This window comes from Pseudorasbora parva, chromosome 7 (assembly GCF_024679245.1).
Source record: "Pseudorasbora parva isolate DD20220531a chromosome 7, ASM2467924v1, whole genome shotgun sequence".
Taxonomy (NCBI): domain Eukaryota; kingdom Metazoa; phylum Chordata; class Actinopteri; order Cypriniformes; family Gobionidae; genus Pseudorasbora; species Pseudorasbora parva.
In genome coordinates this window covers 48,691,753-48,709,503 of record NC_090178.1, presented here as the reverse complement: position 1 = coordinate 48,709,503, position 17,751 = coordinate 48,691,753, and the positions used below count along the sequence as shown (strand labels likewise).

General features: G+C 40.8%; 1 protein-coding gene across 1 annotated transcript in view; it reads left to right on the top strand.

The window, feature by feature from the left end:
- Positions 1–12,880: 12,880 nt before the first annotated feature.
- Positions 12,881–17,751, top strand: part of grik3 (glutamate ionotropic receptor kainate type subunit 3) — a 183,100-nt gene continuing 178,229 nt past the window's right edge. The window contains exon 1 of the mRNA XM_067449379.1: positions 12,881–13,367. Coding sequence (XP_067305480.1) covers positions 13,268–13,367 — 100 coding nt within the window. The 5' untranslated portion in view covers positions 12,881–13,267. The remainder of the gene's footprint in view (positions 13,368–17,751) is intronic.

Here is a 17,751-nt window from a genome sequence, read left to right as displayed (position 1 = left end):
TGTATCGGACTGGCGTCAGACGAGTTGGACCGTAAGATATCAGAGGCTATATCGATATTAATATTTGATGGGGATAAAGACAAATAAATGGGGAAAATCCGTAATTTTCACTACACAAGGAGAAAAGAGAACTCTGGATGGAGACAGTCCTGTAACCAGAAGCTTTCCCCAGACATTATGTACAACATATGGCTGGATTCTTTAGCTACGGAAAAAGAGTGGCTGTACATGCAAATTACAACGTATGTTGGTAAGTTTGTGGAATATGTTGCTAAGCAACGTGGGGGAGAGGACGCTGGCGTTGTCTGTTCGCCACTTCTCCACCCACAAATCATGTTACAGTACTATTAGATTAGATTTTATTTTATTTTATTATGTTTGTGATTAGTCTAACAGTCAGAGCTACAATTGGGACTGTTGCTGATTGTTGGCAGCCACTGAGAGGACGTTGATCCCCATCGTCTGAATCATCATGAAGACCCATCATCTGGTCTTCAGCTGTCATGCCTCGACGACGTCATCAGGACACTGCCGAATTAGGAATATGTAGCAACAGAGCCTCTTGTGCTGGGAGAAATGTAATACATGGAGTGGACCACAGTGTACTGGAGCTTACAGAGACTTCCACAATCAGCTCTGTTTCTGTTCACCATCAGCTCTGTTTCTGTTCACCATCAGCTCTGATGAGCTGGTGGTGAACAGAGCTGTTCACCATCAGCTCTGTTTTCTGTTCAACATCAGCTCTGTTTCTGTTCACCATCAGCTCTGTGTCTGTTCACCATCAGCTCTGTTTCCGTTCACCTTCAGCTCTGTTTCTGTTCACCATCAGCTCTGTTTCTGTCCACCATCAGCTCTGCTTCTGTTCACCATCAGCTCTGTTTTCTGTTCACCATCAGCTCTGTTTCTGTTCACCATCAGCTCTGTTTCTGTTCACCATCAGCTCTGTTTCTGTTCACCTTCAGCTCTGTTTCTGTCCACCATCAGCTCTGCTTCTGTTCACCATCAGCTCTGTTTTCTGTTCACCATCAGCTCTGTTTCTGTTCACCATCAGCTCTGTTTCTGTTCACCATCAGCTCTGTTTCTGTTCACCATCAGCTCTGTTTCTGTTCACCATCTGCTCTGTTTCTGTTCACTATCAGCTCTGTTTCTGTTCACCATCAGCTCTGTTTCTGTTCACTATCAGCTCTGTTTCTGTTCACCATCAGCTCTGTTTCTGTTCACTATCAGCTCTGTTTCTGTTCACCATCAGCTCTGTTTCTGTTCACTATCAGCTCTGTTTCTGTTCACCATCAGCTCTGTTTCTGTTCACCATCAGCTCTGTTTCTGTTCTCCATCAGCTCTGTTTCTGTTCACCATCAGCTCTGTTTCTGTTCACCATCAGCTCTGTTTCTGTTCACCATCAGCTCTGTTTTCTGTTCACCATCAGCTCTGTTTCTGTTCACCTTCAGCTCTGTTTTCTGTTCACCATCAGCTCTGTTTCTGTTCACTATCAGCTCTGTTTCTGTTCACTATCAGCTCTGTTTCTGTTCACTATCAGCTCTGTTTCTGTTCACCATCAGCTCTGTTTTCTGTTCACCATCAGCTCTGTTTCTGTTCACCATCAGCTCTTTTTCTGTTCACCATCAGCTCTGTTTCTGTTCACCATCAGCTCTGTTTCTGTTCACCATCAGCTCTGTTTTCTGTTCACCATCAGCTCTGTTTCTGTTCACCATCAGCTCTGTTTCTATTCACCATCAGCTCTGTTTTCTGTTCACCATCAACTCTGTTTTCTGTTCACCATCAGCTCTGTTTCTGTTCACCATCAGCTCTGTTTCTATTCACCATCAGCTCTGTTTCTGTTCACCATCAGCTCTTTTTCTGTTCACTATCAGCTCTGTTTCTGTTCACCATCAGCTCTGTTTCTGTTGACCATCAGCTCTGTTTCTGTTCACCATCAGCTCTGTTTTCTGTTCACCATCAGCTCTGTTTTCTGTTCACCATCAGCTCTGTTTCTGTTCACCATCAGCTCTGTTTTCTGTTCACCATCAGCTCTGTTTTCTGTTCACCATCAGCTCTGTTTTCTGTTCACCATCAGCTCTTTTTCTGTTCACTATCAGCTCTGTTTCTGTTCACCATCAGCTCTGTTTTCTGTTCTCCATCAGCTCTGTTTCTGTTCACCGTCAGCTCTGTTTCTGTTCACCGTCAGCTCTGTTTCTGTTCACCATCAGCTCTGTTTCTGTTCACCATCAGCTCTGTTTTCTGTTCTCCATCAGCTCTGTTTCTGTTCACCGTCAGCTCTGTTTCTGTTCACCGTCAGCTCTGTTTCTGTTCACCATCAGCTCTGTTTTCTGTTCACCATCAGCTCTGTTTTCGGTTCTCCATCAGCTCTGTTTTCTGTTCACCATCAGCTGTTTCTGTTCACCATCAGCTCTGTTTTCTGTTCACCATCAGCTCTGTTTCTGTTCACCATCAGCTCTGTTTCTGTTCACCATCAGCTCTGTTTCTGTTCACCATCAGCTCTGTTTCTGTTCTCCATCAGCTCTGTTTCTGTTCACCGTCAGCTCTGTTTCTGTTCACCATCAGCTCTGTTTTCTGTTCACCATCAGCTCTGTTTCTGTTCACCATCAGCTCTGTTTTCTGTTCACCATCAGCTCTGTTTCTGTTCACCATCAGCTCTGTTTCTGTTCACCATCAGCTCTTTTTCTGTTGTCAAATGTCAACAGATTTCAGCTGCACTGACCACCCCCCCCACCCCAAAATGCCATTTTTTTCCTAGCCTGACAAGCCAGACCCACATCAAGATGTTTGGTCTGGAAACTCACCATTGACAGGGCTCAATCCGAGGGGCGGGATAAACGGCTGTCTGTCAAACTCCCTCTGCACGCGATAGGATAGCGCTACAACCAACCAGAGCAACGAAGGTGAAACAGAGCTTGTTGATAGATTAAACATTCACCGTATCTGGTCGGCAAAAGTCCGAACACATCTTCCCTTCTTAAGAATGACTTCAGTGCCGTTTTTTGTTCTTTTCTCAGAGAAAAGCTTGACTCCAAGTCTTCCAGAATCGCAGTCAAAGCTGATTCGAAAGACCGCCGTTCGGCAGTTTCTGTGTTTAATAGACGCACGCAAACGCAACTCGGCCATCGTCATTATGGCCCCGCCCACCGACTCTATACATGATATATGTGGCAAGAGTTGGGCGATTACAGCTCAGAAGGGTATTGCTGAGAGTTGCTAGACGACACTCGCAGGCAGATTAGATTTGCTGCCGCTAGGGTGCGTCTAGATTTCTAGGCTAATTTTTCCTGGAGGACTCACCTGGAAAGCTATTGAGCATTTGGGCTGTAGTAGTTTGCGTGTATTGTTGTAAAAACGTTGTATCCCTGTCTGCGCACGCGCTGGAATAAACAATCTTTGCCGGTGTTGTAAAAAAAAAAGAATTTAAGGATACACAGAGTACTTACCAACATGAGCGTCATTTCAGAGAGAAATAGTGAAGGTGAATGCATATACACACAAGCTCTCCGTTTAAGATTTGAACAAATTTAATCCAATTAATGAAATGCATAATTACGTTACTGTTTATCATCTGTCTGTCATCGTCTAAAGCCCGCCCTAATGATTTCATTGGTCCGAACTGTTTCTGTTCGGGCATAATTACTTCTCTATGGATCGAGGCCAGACCGAACTGCCCGAGCTCAAATGTTGTGGGCGGGGCTAAGTTCGGCTGGCATCCAGGCTAGAAGATCACCTCGACTGCTGAATAAGTCCAATATCACTACTGCGACTAAGATAGGACTCTTTCGGACCCTGGTCACTCCTATGCTGTTATATGGATCAGAAACCTGGACCATTCTTAAGTTGGAACTTAAGCTCGAGGTCTTCCAAATACAATGCCTCTGGCAAATCCCCAGCGTCTCCCGGCGCGACAACTCCACGACGAATCTACCCGAAAAAAGTATGGTGACCAGTCTAAAATTGAAGAGGCCATCCAGAAGCAACCTCTGCAGTGGTTTAGACACGTCTGTCAGATGAGTGCTGACCGACTGCCGTTCCAACTTCCCTGGCACCACCGACCACTGAGCTAGAAATGTAATCGTGCCACGCCAAACACGTCCTGGCTGAAGGGAATCAGCAATGACCTAAGAAACCAACGCATCATCCCCACGGATGCCAATGCCTCGGCCACTGATCGATCTGCATAGAGGCGTGTAGCGAAAGAGATCGAAATCCTGTGGCACCCACAGCAGCATACGCACCAGCTAAGGAAAAAGAAGAAAGAGAAGATGAATAGAAAGTTCAAAAGAAATGTTTTTTTATTTCATTTTTATTTTTTTATCAACAATATAGAAAAGTTTACTGTCATTTTGATCAATGTAATGCTTTATTGCATTGAATTGCAGTGTATACAAATTAAATAGACCATATTATGTCAGATTTCTTTGTCGTCCTAAAATATAAGAGATCAGTGTTTATTGTAAACAGGCTATCTTCCATTCTCATCCGCTTACAGTTATTTTAGCTGTAAATCTTATTATTGTAACCATAAACCAGTCCATTCTCGGTCCATTAGGGCCACTGTCCTGCAGAGTTTAGCTCTAACCCCAGTCAAACACACCTGAAACAGCTAATCAATGTTATAGGGCCTATAACGGCATTGATTAGCTGTTTCGGGTGTGTTTGATTGGGGTTAGAGCTAAACTCTGCAGGACAGTGGCCCTCCAGGACCGAGATTGGGGACCCCTGCCATAAACCAGAAACACACTGGTTTGTAGCGCAAATTATTTTACCATTTACATAGCATTTTGTTAACTAAGGCCACATTTACACTGCATAGCTCAATTGACTCAGTTCTGATTATTTTACTCCCATGTGGCACAGATCGGATATGATAAGACCCACGAACGGGTAAGCAGGAAAAAAGCACATGGATTCTGATATTCTCAGATGGAAATAAATCTGATATGAATTGGATACGTACATTTGCATTTACACATTTGATTTTAATGAGGAAGAAAAAAAAACATATACAATGGCAGATTCGAACCCAGAACCTCTGACATGCTCAACCAAAGTTCTACCTCACTTCTGTAGCATCAAGATCTGCAGTGCAAATGCGGCCTAACATGGATCAAATAAGCTTAGACATCAGCATTACTTTATTGTCAACACATAATGTCATGTATTTCTACAACTGCTTATCGCAGAACTTTCTTCATTTTGAAGCCCAGAGACCATATTTAAGCCGATTTTGAAACATCAGAAGTCCTTTAGATACACAATGAATACATTTAATAGCAGAAATGAAAAAGGAAAAGGAAGAACAACATATCTGATTCATCAGTGGTGGAGTAATAATGAAGCAGGAAATTCCAAACCTAAAAATACAATAATGTTATTCTAGTTGTTATATAATTACAAAAGAGTAAAAAATGGACAAATTCTTTTCCAACTGTACTGGACATGACAACAAACCCGCAGCCTGGAGCGCTGTATATCATTTCACACACAAAGAGGGACACTACATGCAAATCTTAAAGGCACAGCACCAGAAATAACAGCTGGATTTAATGGCCAGATGGAGGGTAGTAAATAATATATAAAATAAAGTATCCCTTTTTTGTGTGATATGACCTTTTTAAACCAGCTCAGTAATATAGTGTGTTTGGGAAATGTGTTTGTAGCTCGGCTCTCTGTCACTGATAATGGCAGAAGTTCTTGTTAAAGGACATTATTACAACTGGGACCAAAATAATGCACCATAGACTATTGAATGGGCAGAAGCGCTATAAATGATCATTTCTTCTCCATAATAGTTTCACTGCGGTCACAAATATGACAGAACAATATTATCTGCTCTCTCATGCAAGAAAGAAATCTTATCGAGCTAAATAATGATAATGGCATATTTCTCCTCTTGTGATGTCTGGCGTCCATCTGCCAAATTCACTGATCAGAATCATTGATCAGCTCCGTTTATCGCTCAGGCTAATGGACAGTCCCGAGACAGAGGGGCCAGGCTCGTTCGCACAACATTTTGTTTGCCAAAGCAGTGTACGTTCTGTATTTCTGAAAGTGGCAGTCAATGAATCTTGATAATGTGCGAGCACTGGGCGCATAACTCACATTGATGGCCCTTATATTGTGCCAGGCAGTTATAAATCTGGAGACATGAATATGCATTGACAGTCAACTCCGGGCTGCAGATAGTTTCAGCGATACAAGCGGCTTAACGGCAACTTTAAAAAAATAACACGCTTGAGGTCATTCAAGATATCTATAAAGTTAAAAGCACTAATTATAGTAAATGGACTTTTAATTTCCCATTCAAATCGGAAGTGCCTTACGGCGGTGTCTTGCTCATTCGTCATGTTTGTCTAAATCGCTGTGCCAAATTCATGCATTCACTTCCTGAGTTTTGTCCCATTTGTTTGTCATTTATCCATCCTTATGTCGATCCAGACTTATATGACGTTATCCAGCGGAACACAAAGGACCCTATTTTAATGATCTGAGCTCATGGTCTGAAGCTCGTGGGCGCAGGTCCCAATCCACTTTTGCTGGTTTAATGACGGCAGAAGGGTTGTCCGTAGTCTCTTGATGATGTTTTATTAATACATTTCCTGAGGAGCACATTGAGATAATTAAACCTAATTAAACATGAGTGGAGCAAATTCAGTTAATCAATTTAATCATCGATATTTTGAAAGTAGTTTACTTCAAAACTATAATAGAACTGGATATTTTACAGATGTTATTCCTTTTTCTTTATTCCCTTAAATCCATTTAATCCTTTAATAATTTAATTCATTTAAATAAACCAATTAGACCATTTACCCCCCCCCCCAAAAAAAAACAAAAACAAAAAAAACACACACACACACACATACACACACACGCACATGTCGCACACACACACACACACACACACACACACACACACACACACACACACACACACACACACACACACAAACACATTGGCTAGAATTTGTGACCACACGTTCATGTAATCGTTTGATACCATGCAGTTATTGTGTACATACATGTTTTTACATTGTACTTGCATGTAATTATGTCTGTAATTTATTTCTGTAGTTACATTTGTAATAACACAGTTGTCACTTCCCTTACAACTAACCCTACCCTTAAACTGACCCATCCCACCACACCCTAACTCTACCCGTATCCACCTCAATATCAGCAAGGTATTTTGCAATACAGTATGAACACAGTAAGTACATTGTACTTATTTTTTGATGTAAGTACATAGTACTTAAGGCCACCTAATATAAAGTGGGGACATTTTTTTATTTTAAAAGGAGAAAATGCGGCTGCAAAAATATGCATTCTGGCTGATAAGTCACCAGTCATCTCATTTGTGTCAATATCTTCTTTGTATTGTTTTTCCTAATAAATTAGACGAAGTTGATACTCAAAGGTACACAACACTTATTCGTTGTGAAAATAGCTCCCTAGAGTTAAACAGGATTATTATAATTTTTTAATCCATTCAGCCGATCTCTGGTGCTGCGTACCAGTTGGTTTTATTATGCCCTTCACTCACTAACTTCCCTCCGTCTCGTTCACTCGGATGTGTGTCATTGCTTACATTGCATGAGTGCCCATTACTGGAGGAACCTTCGCAATGAGCTGAACTGAAACGCCCTAAGCCCTTGATCACTTGGAAATCCACTATGGATTGTATATTGTTTATTTTTATGTTTTCCTTTACAAAATTGTTTTATAATAACTTTTCAAGGGACTCAAATCGCTTTACATTGAAGGGGGGAATCTCCTCAACCTCCACCAATGTGCAGCACCACCTGGATGATGCGACGGCAGCCATATTGCGCCAGAACGCTCACCACACACACCATTGGTGTGTGATTGGTAGAGAGGAGACAGAGTGATGAAGCCAATCAGGAGATGGGGATTATTAGGAGGCCATGATGGACAGGGGCCAATGGGCAAATTTGGCCAGGATGACGGGGTTACACCCCTACTCTTTTTCCGAAAGACATCCTGGGATTTTTAATGACCACGGAGAGTCAGGACCTCGGTTTACCGTCTCATCCGAAGGACGGTGCTCTTTGTCAGTATCGTGTCCCCATCACTATACTGGGGTTTTAGGACCTACACAGACCACAGGGTGAGCGCCCCCTGCTGGCCTCACTAACACCTCTACCTCTGTTTGTGGTGGGGTAAATAAAATGCCATATGCGGTGATGTCACAATCGCATTGCATTGTGGTATATGAAGCTGCCTGAAGTATACATATGAAGTAGACTCGCTCCCTCAGTCTAAATCAAGGGAGCAAGGGTCTGTCCATATAAACTTCCCTTGCCCACTTCACGAAGTGGAACACACTTCAAAATGGTGGTGGGCATTCCCCCGAGGGGAAGTGCTTAGGGAAGTTCGCAAGTGCGTGTCTAATAGTGGAGTGGAACGCAGCATGGGTCTGGCGGTAGCACTTTTAGCAAAGCTTTTCATATATCATTGAATCTGATTAGACCATTAGCATCCTGCTAAAAGATGACCAAAGAGTTTTAATATATTTCCCATTTTAAACTTGACTGTTCTATAGTTACATCGTGTACAGCGCCTGAAAATAGCCCACACACTCTCTGTGCAAGCAGGTTGTCACGTTGGTTATGTTGACTGAAGTTTGCCTATTTTCAGGCGCTGCGTAATATCTTTGTGCCGCTGCACCCATGGTACGGATGCAAAGTTCCTGGATTATTACGCACGAATGAGAGTATAGTTCCTAGCCATATCTGTCTAGAAAATCACAACTTTTCATTTTCTGTCGGTCTTACACAATGTAACTACAGAAGAGTCAAGGTTTAACTAGGAAAGATATCGAAACTCTTTGGTCATTTTTTTGCGAGATGTTAACAGTCTAATCAGATTCGTTGATGCATGCTAATCTATGTTAACCGTGCTACCGCCAGACCCCGAGATCGGCCGAATGGATTAGAAAATGGTAAAACTCAGCTGTTTAACTCTAGGGGAGTTGGAAAATTAGCTCAATTTTCAATGAAAGAGGCGTGTTCCTTTAACATGAATTGTCTTGCAATACAAAAGAGCCACCCTAGAGCCATAATATATTCCTCTGGGACTGTATGAAAGATTCACAATGATCGACTCACTGATCATTCATATCAAATGGGGCCTATTAACATGCCAGCACGTCAGTGGATTGGTCGGACGTTACTCCTTAAGTCAGACGTCACTCATCACGTTGAGTGTGGTGACGCTGTAGTGGACAGCCGTGTCAGTCTGATGATCCCAACCTAAGAATAACTTATGAAACAAAAAAGAAATAATAAAGAGTCGATACAAAACAATACACACATGGGATGTAACAGAGACCCTCTGTTGTTATGATCAGTCTTGTTTCTCACAGCAGATGGCCACATGAATGCACTCTGCACTAAAAGACTGAACACGTACTATTAGAAAAGCTTCATGTCAGTAATGAACTGCTCATGTCACAGATGGGAATAAACACACTTATTCAGCTTTACTACTCGCAGGTGTAGTCTATGGTGAGGGGAGGGACTGCAGATATTCGGCATTGAAACCGTCATGATTCACCTGTGGCGCGCGGCTGACGGCATCACATAAAACATGAGAAATGGAAAGACAGATAAGCACAATGAGCAGTTATGCGGCCCTAATGTACTCACTGACACAGATCAAGTGGCGCAAATAAAGACCGTAAGTGCCGTTCTCTGTCAACAGCTTCTTCCCTTGTAGCCGTGCTATCGTTCTCCATCATTTTAATGGTTTGCCGTATTTCTTCATTCCACTGGGCAGTCACCTAGAATTAATCTTTGTCTCGGAGAACACGCTGATTCGCTCAATGATGTAGATGTCTGTTTAATACCTTTGCTATACATGAATCATGTAGGTTTCGTTCACACAGCCTGTGATTGGGAGTGACAGCCGTGTTTGACTTTTAAATTGTCCTGTTCAAAAGCTCACAGTAGTGGCTTTACTGTGTGTGTGAATAAGCAAAGTTAATCTCTATTCTCTGTATCCATGAACCAAGTATGCATAGTGATGTTGAGTAAAGTACATATCAAATAGATTGATTATTATATTTACTCATTTATGCATTTAGCAGACACTTTTATCCAAATCGATTTACAGAAGAAAACGCAGCATTCATCGAAGAGCCAAAAGTTGATGTTGTACACAATGCCAAGTTTATTAGACAACTAGATTAGGAAACCAACTATAAAAGAGAAGAAATTCTGATTTTTTTATTTATTATTATTATTTGAGTGTGTGAGCCTGTTTATGTTGTTTATGAGGACACAACTTTGTATAACTACATGAGTATTACACTGGTATTACACTATAAATGTGGTTTATGAGGACATTTTAAATAACTTCAGGTTAGAGCTGTGTATCATCTGTATAGCAGTGGTAGGAGAAGCCATGTGTGTTTATGCCCAATGCACAATTCCCAGTGAGGTCGTGTAGATGGAGAAAAGAAGAGGACCGAACGCTGAACCTTGAGGCACTCTGGTGATTTTGGGATGTGACTCCTCTGCGGGACATGATCATAACACAATTAATGCAATGAACATCAGTAGGTCAGATAAAGTATGTTTACCAAAACTATTGGCTATCCAAGCCAAACCAGTTCTGCCTTATTGTTAAACAACCACAATTCAGGTCTAAGTACTACTGATATATTTTAGGCATCGATAATATAAAAACCACTGAAGTAGTGTATAATTCGCTGAGTATATTCATTAAGTATGTTAATTTAGCCATATTTATTAGACAGTCGTATCACATACAATTAATCACAAAATAGTTTTATGTTTTAATCTATTAATTGCTCACCGTGTGTATTATCAATAATCTATTTGTGTTGTGTAATGAATGCTGTATTAGAGAAGGTGGCCTTCCCAGAAGTCCTTGCATGACCTGCTACGTGTGGACTTTCTGTTCAAGTTCTGTTTTAATTTATTTGCCAGGTTGTTTTATGTCATTTAGCTCCTGCTTATTGTGTTTCATTTCAGTCGTGTGTGTTCGTCACACTAATAGTGTTTTATGTTGATGCAGCTTAATCGTGTCCTATTATAATTACATTTTTTTCCCCGTCAGGCAATTTAAATGTCATTTAGATAGACTGGGTGAAGCCAAGCTAAGTCACAATATTAAATCTAATTTTTTAGTTAAGGCATATATGAGAAATAATAGATATTAAATAGGTATTTCAGGGCATCTTGCAGATGGATCATTTGCGTAGTAATAATAATGCACTAGCCTCGGGTGGCACACGGCCGATCTTATCACCGCTAAACGCTTCATGCAAAGTGTGAACACCAGAGGCAATTATGAAGACCATCATTTAATCAGGTCTTTATGAAACTCCACCAAATGGAGTTGACACAGCAGATAGTGTTAAAAGAGCTGTTTTTCAAATGCCAAGATGTCTTGCACTCACTGTAAAACAGATCCGCTCTAGCCATGCAAATATTAGTTTCACACGCCGCCCTGCACTTGAGAGGAAACTCAAGCATGGATCAGTGCGGTCAATGGAGGATTATCAGCTGACACGGTCAAGAAAAACCCTCTAGAGTCACACTTTACATCACAATGGTCCTGGTACAGTGTAATTACAGAGGAAGTACTATAACACTAATGAACAGCAAGCACTTAAAGCACAATTGTTTATAGTACACGCGTGCCTGTTCTGCAGTAAGACACTGCGACTGTGAGATGGATAGGCGTGCATTGCTTGTGGGATCTTGGAATTATTTGTTTCAATCCTATTAAACCAGAATAAAAGAATTAGACAAAACAACTAATATCACAAAATGTATCAAATCCAGTGATAATACTCAGCGAAGCTTTCTGCACTTGTTTTCCTCTCCCAAAAACGATGTCACTTCCTGTAAGAAGCAGGATGGACTGTGTGGAGAGGAAAACAGAGATCGACAATTACAACATTATTCATTTCTATTAGGAAAGGTCAAATAAATAAATGGATGAATGAATGAATAAATAAATAAATAATTTAGGAACAGGAAAAACAAAGAAGCACTTTAAATATTTCTAATAAATTTCAATGTTTTTTTATTTGTATTTTATAAAGTGCACAATGGCTCAAACCAAAATAGCAAAAAAAAATTATGTAAAAAAAGGCTGAGTTGTTTCAAAACATATTTGGGTCAAATATGGAGAAAGCCAACCGTTGGGTTTTAAAACTTTAGAACCAAACATATGTTGAAACAATGGGGTAAAATTCCCCCCATGTTCATTGTGATATTGTGTTCCCTCTTTAAAAACAGTGATTTTGTTATTTGGAGTATAAATGCTATTCCTTTAAAATGCTTTCATTTTGCTAGCTATTTAAACGAAGTCAGAAAAGCCGGTATCTCCATAAAACACATAAATAAATTATAATAATAATTATATATATATATATATATATATATATATATATATATATATATATATATATATATATATATATATATATATATATATATATATATATATATATATATATATATATAATCTAGTTAATATATATATAATAATCTAGTTTGCATGTATTGTGTCTCCTTTTGCTGCACTCCACATGATCCTCATGATCCAGTATGATTTAAGAGTATCCATGACGCAGCCAGGAAATCTGACCTTTTATACACAGGAGTGAACATATGCTTCCGTATGATTAGTGCACTAGAAAACAATCTCAATCATTTCCCCTTAAATGCACATCATGCATCCGCACATGTTGTTTGTTTAACATTTTAAAAACTTTTTTCATCCAAGTTGAAATATATGTTCAATACGTTTTTGGACCCAACTGTGCATTCGCCAAATGTCTGGCATTCGTCGATGTATTTCAGTGCGTATCTGACAGCACGCACTACGCGGACGGTGTAACGTGCAGCGTTAGTCCCCATCCACACTGACGCGGGACTCCAGCCCGGTTGTTGCGGCATCAGCGGTAGGAGGAGATACAGAGGGGATACAGGGACTCCTGCAGGCTGATTTCAGCAGCTCCGCACTCGCAGGTGGAGACGCGCACCGATCCGGAGCTTCGTCTGAGACCCGAGCGCGCGCGCACTCACTCACTCGCTCGCCCAAATTAATGAATAAAATAATTAATACAGCGAGCTCGTGTTCAAACCAACTACAATGAGAGCAAATCTGTCGCAGTCAGTGCAATCCTCACATGACTCCCAGCCATTTAAAATTTGATGAGCAGTTTTTGGAGAGCTCCTTGGATTGATCCCAGTGTTTTCCAGTCATGAAGAACAGAAGGGAATATGTGGAATACTGGAGCGCGATTATAGTGGGTCTCTTCTGGATTCACAGCTCTTTCGGGATGCCCCATGTCATACGGATAGGTAAGAGAACGCGTAACGGACAGTGGGGATGTGTTTATGAGTGTTTAAAGTGCCGCTCGGTCTGGTGTTAGTTTGCATTTCGTATTCAGTAACTCTGTTAAGGTGAAATAAATGTGTGTTTAAGCGCTAGACATGCAGTCGCGTGCCCGTGCGTCTTAGGAACAGATGGTGCCGCGCTGATTTCACAAACATTTTAACTGTTGAAGATGTGAATTTAGAGAACAGTGGCATTGCGGTATTTCTCGCAAAATCCGCCTGAAAGATAAGTTGTCAGTCTTAACAGGTGATCCGGGGAACATTGCGCTGAAGTTTGCCTGGAAACCTCACCTTTACGCACCGCGCATCCGGACGGAAGGTCCTCGCTAATACAGTCAAAAAACAGTGCACCCGTGCAACCTCACAAAGAGAGATTTTTCTCAGTCTGAGAAGCTGAAATATGCGAGGCGCGCGGAGACAGGAGCCCGATAAAGATCAATACAGTTTTGTCTGAAGCCAGATCACTTTTGACAAGTGGTTCGATGCAATGCAGAAAAATGGCTCTAAATGTCATTATGAGAAATTAACATGTCCAAGCACAGCCTCCAACTTCCCCAACACAAAGAGAGCGAGAGAGACGGAGAGAGAGAGAGAGAGAGGCACATTTCAAATGCATATTCACATTTATGCATATGACTTTAGTTTCATTTTATTACATTCATTCTAGTTTTGGCAAGTGAACTACATTGAGTGACTGAAGGTATCACTGCAGTGTTAACCTCCTCGTCCGTTCGAGTTCTTTTAAATATTTGGGAAGATCTTGAGGAACGTGTTTCTCCCGGTATGTTCTGGTTCTCCCTCTCTACGGATGTGACTTCAGTGACATTGTGCTGGAGATTTGCAGTTTATGACAGCTCAGATCTCTAAACGAGAATGTTTTCTCAACCGCTGATTTAATATTTCAACGGCACATCTGAAAGAGAAAGACAAGTCCTGTGTATGAATAAATGCAATAATACCCTCAGATGAAGTACTTCTAATGTACCCTGCACACATATCGGTATGCATGACTTTGTGGGCGTGCAAACATGTGCATTTTTCCAGTGGTGCAGCAAAATCAACTGAAATCTGTGTGCTTGATGGTATGCGTAAAGGCATGGGTGTCCAGCCCAGATCCACCAGAGGGCTTACTGTTCACCCGCGGGCCTGCGGGAGGGTTTGTTCGCCCTGTCGTAAGCATGGAAATTCATTAGAGAGGCTCGTGTCCAAAGAGAGCAGGCAGGGAGGCAGTACCCGTGAGCTAGTTTAAGTGTTACACCATCAACACGGCTTGTGTAATGGTGGGCATCCACAGTAGACATGCCTCCATTGATTTCACTGTTTTTACAACGCACTTCTCAGAGGCCAGATGGTCGATCAAACTCACTCGGCGAGACTGTAAATGTCGAGGGGAAGAGCGTTTCTGCTGTGCCCGTGTGTTATTAGCCGTTTTGCCCTCCTGCTATGAAACTAAAACAGGAACCGCTTTGAAAAGGACAGTGCGGTGGCTCGTTACAGCATTACGCCGAACCCAAATGTTTGGATCTGTGTTGTTTGGAGGGGATTTTGCGATCGGCATGGTTTGTCGCATGGCAAAGACTGTGATCCGTGTTGATACAGTAAGCCTGGGGTATAAGACACGCAAACAGGAGAATATAGCCTCCAATACACTGTGCATTCTCACATCGACTGTGAGTCGATAAGATATGACAACATATGTGTATGTAAGTGTCATTTTTTAATCAGTTGAAATGACTTAAACATCCAAGTTGGTTGTACTTAAAAAATGTAAGGGCAGCAACTTTTTTTTCTCTTTTGTGTGTGTGCTTTAAGGCCTGAAATGTGCTCAGTAGGGTCACATGTTTTTGTGTCTTATGTCACATGACAGTCGTCCAATCGCTGCTGATCCAAAAAAACAGCCCTGGAGGTCAAACTCGATGGCTTTTCAATACCCAGCTTGACTTTTCAGTCTAGTTTAGATTCGGCGCTGTCACTCAATCCTTTCAATATCGTCCAGGGCAGCTGCAGCCAATCAGAATCCACTCCAGTTTTGGCACGGACCGCTCTGGATCGCTTCCAAATATCACTGCAGAGTAGTGCATATGTCTTGGAAAATAATGACAAACTCTCAGGAGATTTGTGGTATTTTTTTAACCCTAATTTTAAAGATTTTGTCTTGACCTTCAGAAAGGGCCAATTTAATGAGATTTTTCGAAATTCTGATATAAGATTACATGCATCGTCTTTTGGATATTTCTTTAAGATAAGCTTTTGCATTTAGTCTGCTGTTCAAGAATGCGATTAATAGAATAAATGTATTGCCTTTAAATGAGAGAATCAGCGCCAGAGGAAGATTTATTGAAAAATCAATGGCTTTATCTACCTAAGAGTTACAGTGCTTCATTATGACCAGTTCATCAATCTCACACAGTTATATGTCACTTACATATTTACCTTTTTCCTCCTATAGAGAGACGGGTTCATATATTCTTGTACTAAATGTCAATATTTCTGTAGCAGAACATACACTATAATGTGAGCATGTGTTAGAGAGCTATTTAACAATGACCTTTGGATGATTCAGTCATTAGGGGTGTAACAATAGCCTTATGTCACAATTAAATACACAGTAAAAAAAAAAAAAAAAATCAGGCCTCTACAGTTGAACATTTTCTAGTGACTGATCACATCTAAATTTTTCAGTTGGCCAAATTGAATTTCTGTGAATTGATGCAATTGAACTCAACTGAAACATTTAGATGTGATCAGTCACTAGAACATTTTCAATTGGAGAGCTGAAATTTTTACAGTGTACATTTCACAATACTGATGATTAATGCTATTGGTATTACACTGGGGTGAAAATGAGTAGTTTTGAACAATAGATAACACCAGAATAAAAATATTAATGATTCTGAAAATATTGAATTATTTTAGACGAATATGCTTGCACCCTGCAACTAACTAGACATATTTAAAATAATATTGGACTCTTTTTACTGGTAACTGGTAGGTTTTTGGCTTCATCAGGCCACATAAATATCATAAATATTATTATACATTATATTCAACAATATGTAAAAGAAGTGACACTAAAACTGTGAACTTTAACGCGTTTCTCACACAGAAATGTCAATTTTGGTTGAACTATTCATCATGATGCATGTTGTTGCATTTTTTTGCTTTGAGATATTTTGTGACACATATATGAATTGGATATGTTTTATTTTTCATCTTAAATTTGTAAAATACAAAAAATATTTGTAAAATTATGATTTTGTCTTCACTAGGGTAATAATGCTTCATATGACAGTATCTCTGCCCTTTGGAGCTCCTCTTTTTTTCCATTTAAAACGCTCTTCACATTAAAAGCACATGACCCTTAACACGTTCCCGGTTGACAAAAGAGCACAGGAGGCAGAGATGAATTTCTAAAGAAGCTGACAACAAGATTTGCGTCATCGGGATGAGATGGCCATCAGTTGCAGAGTGAAAATGAATTTTTAATTGTCGTGCAAATTTAATCTATGAGCTGTCGTGGTGGAGCCGAACCAGAACTCTTCCAGCAGAGACCAGAGGTCGACGTGTGTGTGAAGGGTTCGAGCTAGTCGACAGTGCACACTGCGGTTCGTACACACGCACACAGCTGCCTGATTTCACTGAAGCTGTTGTACACGCGCGTCCATGTACGGAGTCAGCACACTTATGGCCTGCCGATTAGCTTCAGTGCCGTTAATGAGAGCGAGCAGATGTCGGTTTTGTTCGCATGAAACCCTGAATCAAATGCTCCGTACGCTCTTCTCTCAAATCAGTGTCACTCTGTTATTCTGAAGCTGAGATCGACTTAAAGACCAACCACACACACTTGCATGTGTTCACATAAATTCAATATGTACACAAAAGATTTGAACCGAAAGGGACCCAAATGGTGCCCAGTGACACGCGTCATGATTTGATTACATGTCAACGCAGCAGAAAATCTCCATCACATGAGTTTGAAGCTTAATCTGAAAACGTAACTGCAGGGTATGACACGAATATTGATAATCAAGCAGACATGGATTGATCCTTACAAGCTTTCTTATCACACTTTTATTTGAAGTCAAAAAATCAAGCTGTGAAATGACTTTCCTTTTTGACTGTCGCCGGCTTTTGGCGAAATCAGAAATTGGCAAATAGCTATTATTTTATGCTAATGTTATAGGCAATGCAGTCATTTTAAAATCTTAGCAATAATGTAAGGTGAAGTGTGTAATTTGTGCACTACCAGCATCATAATTGCATTCAACAGGTTTTCCATTTTCGAACAGATTTCCCTGTTTGAAACTCCATCTGCAGTCGGTTGGACAAATATGTAGTCTCGGCCCAA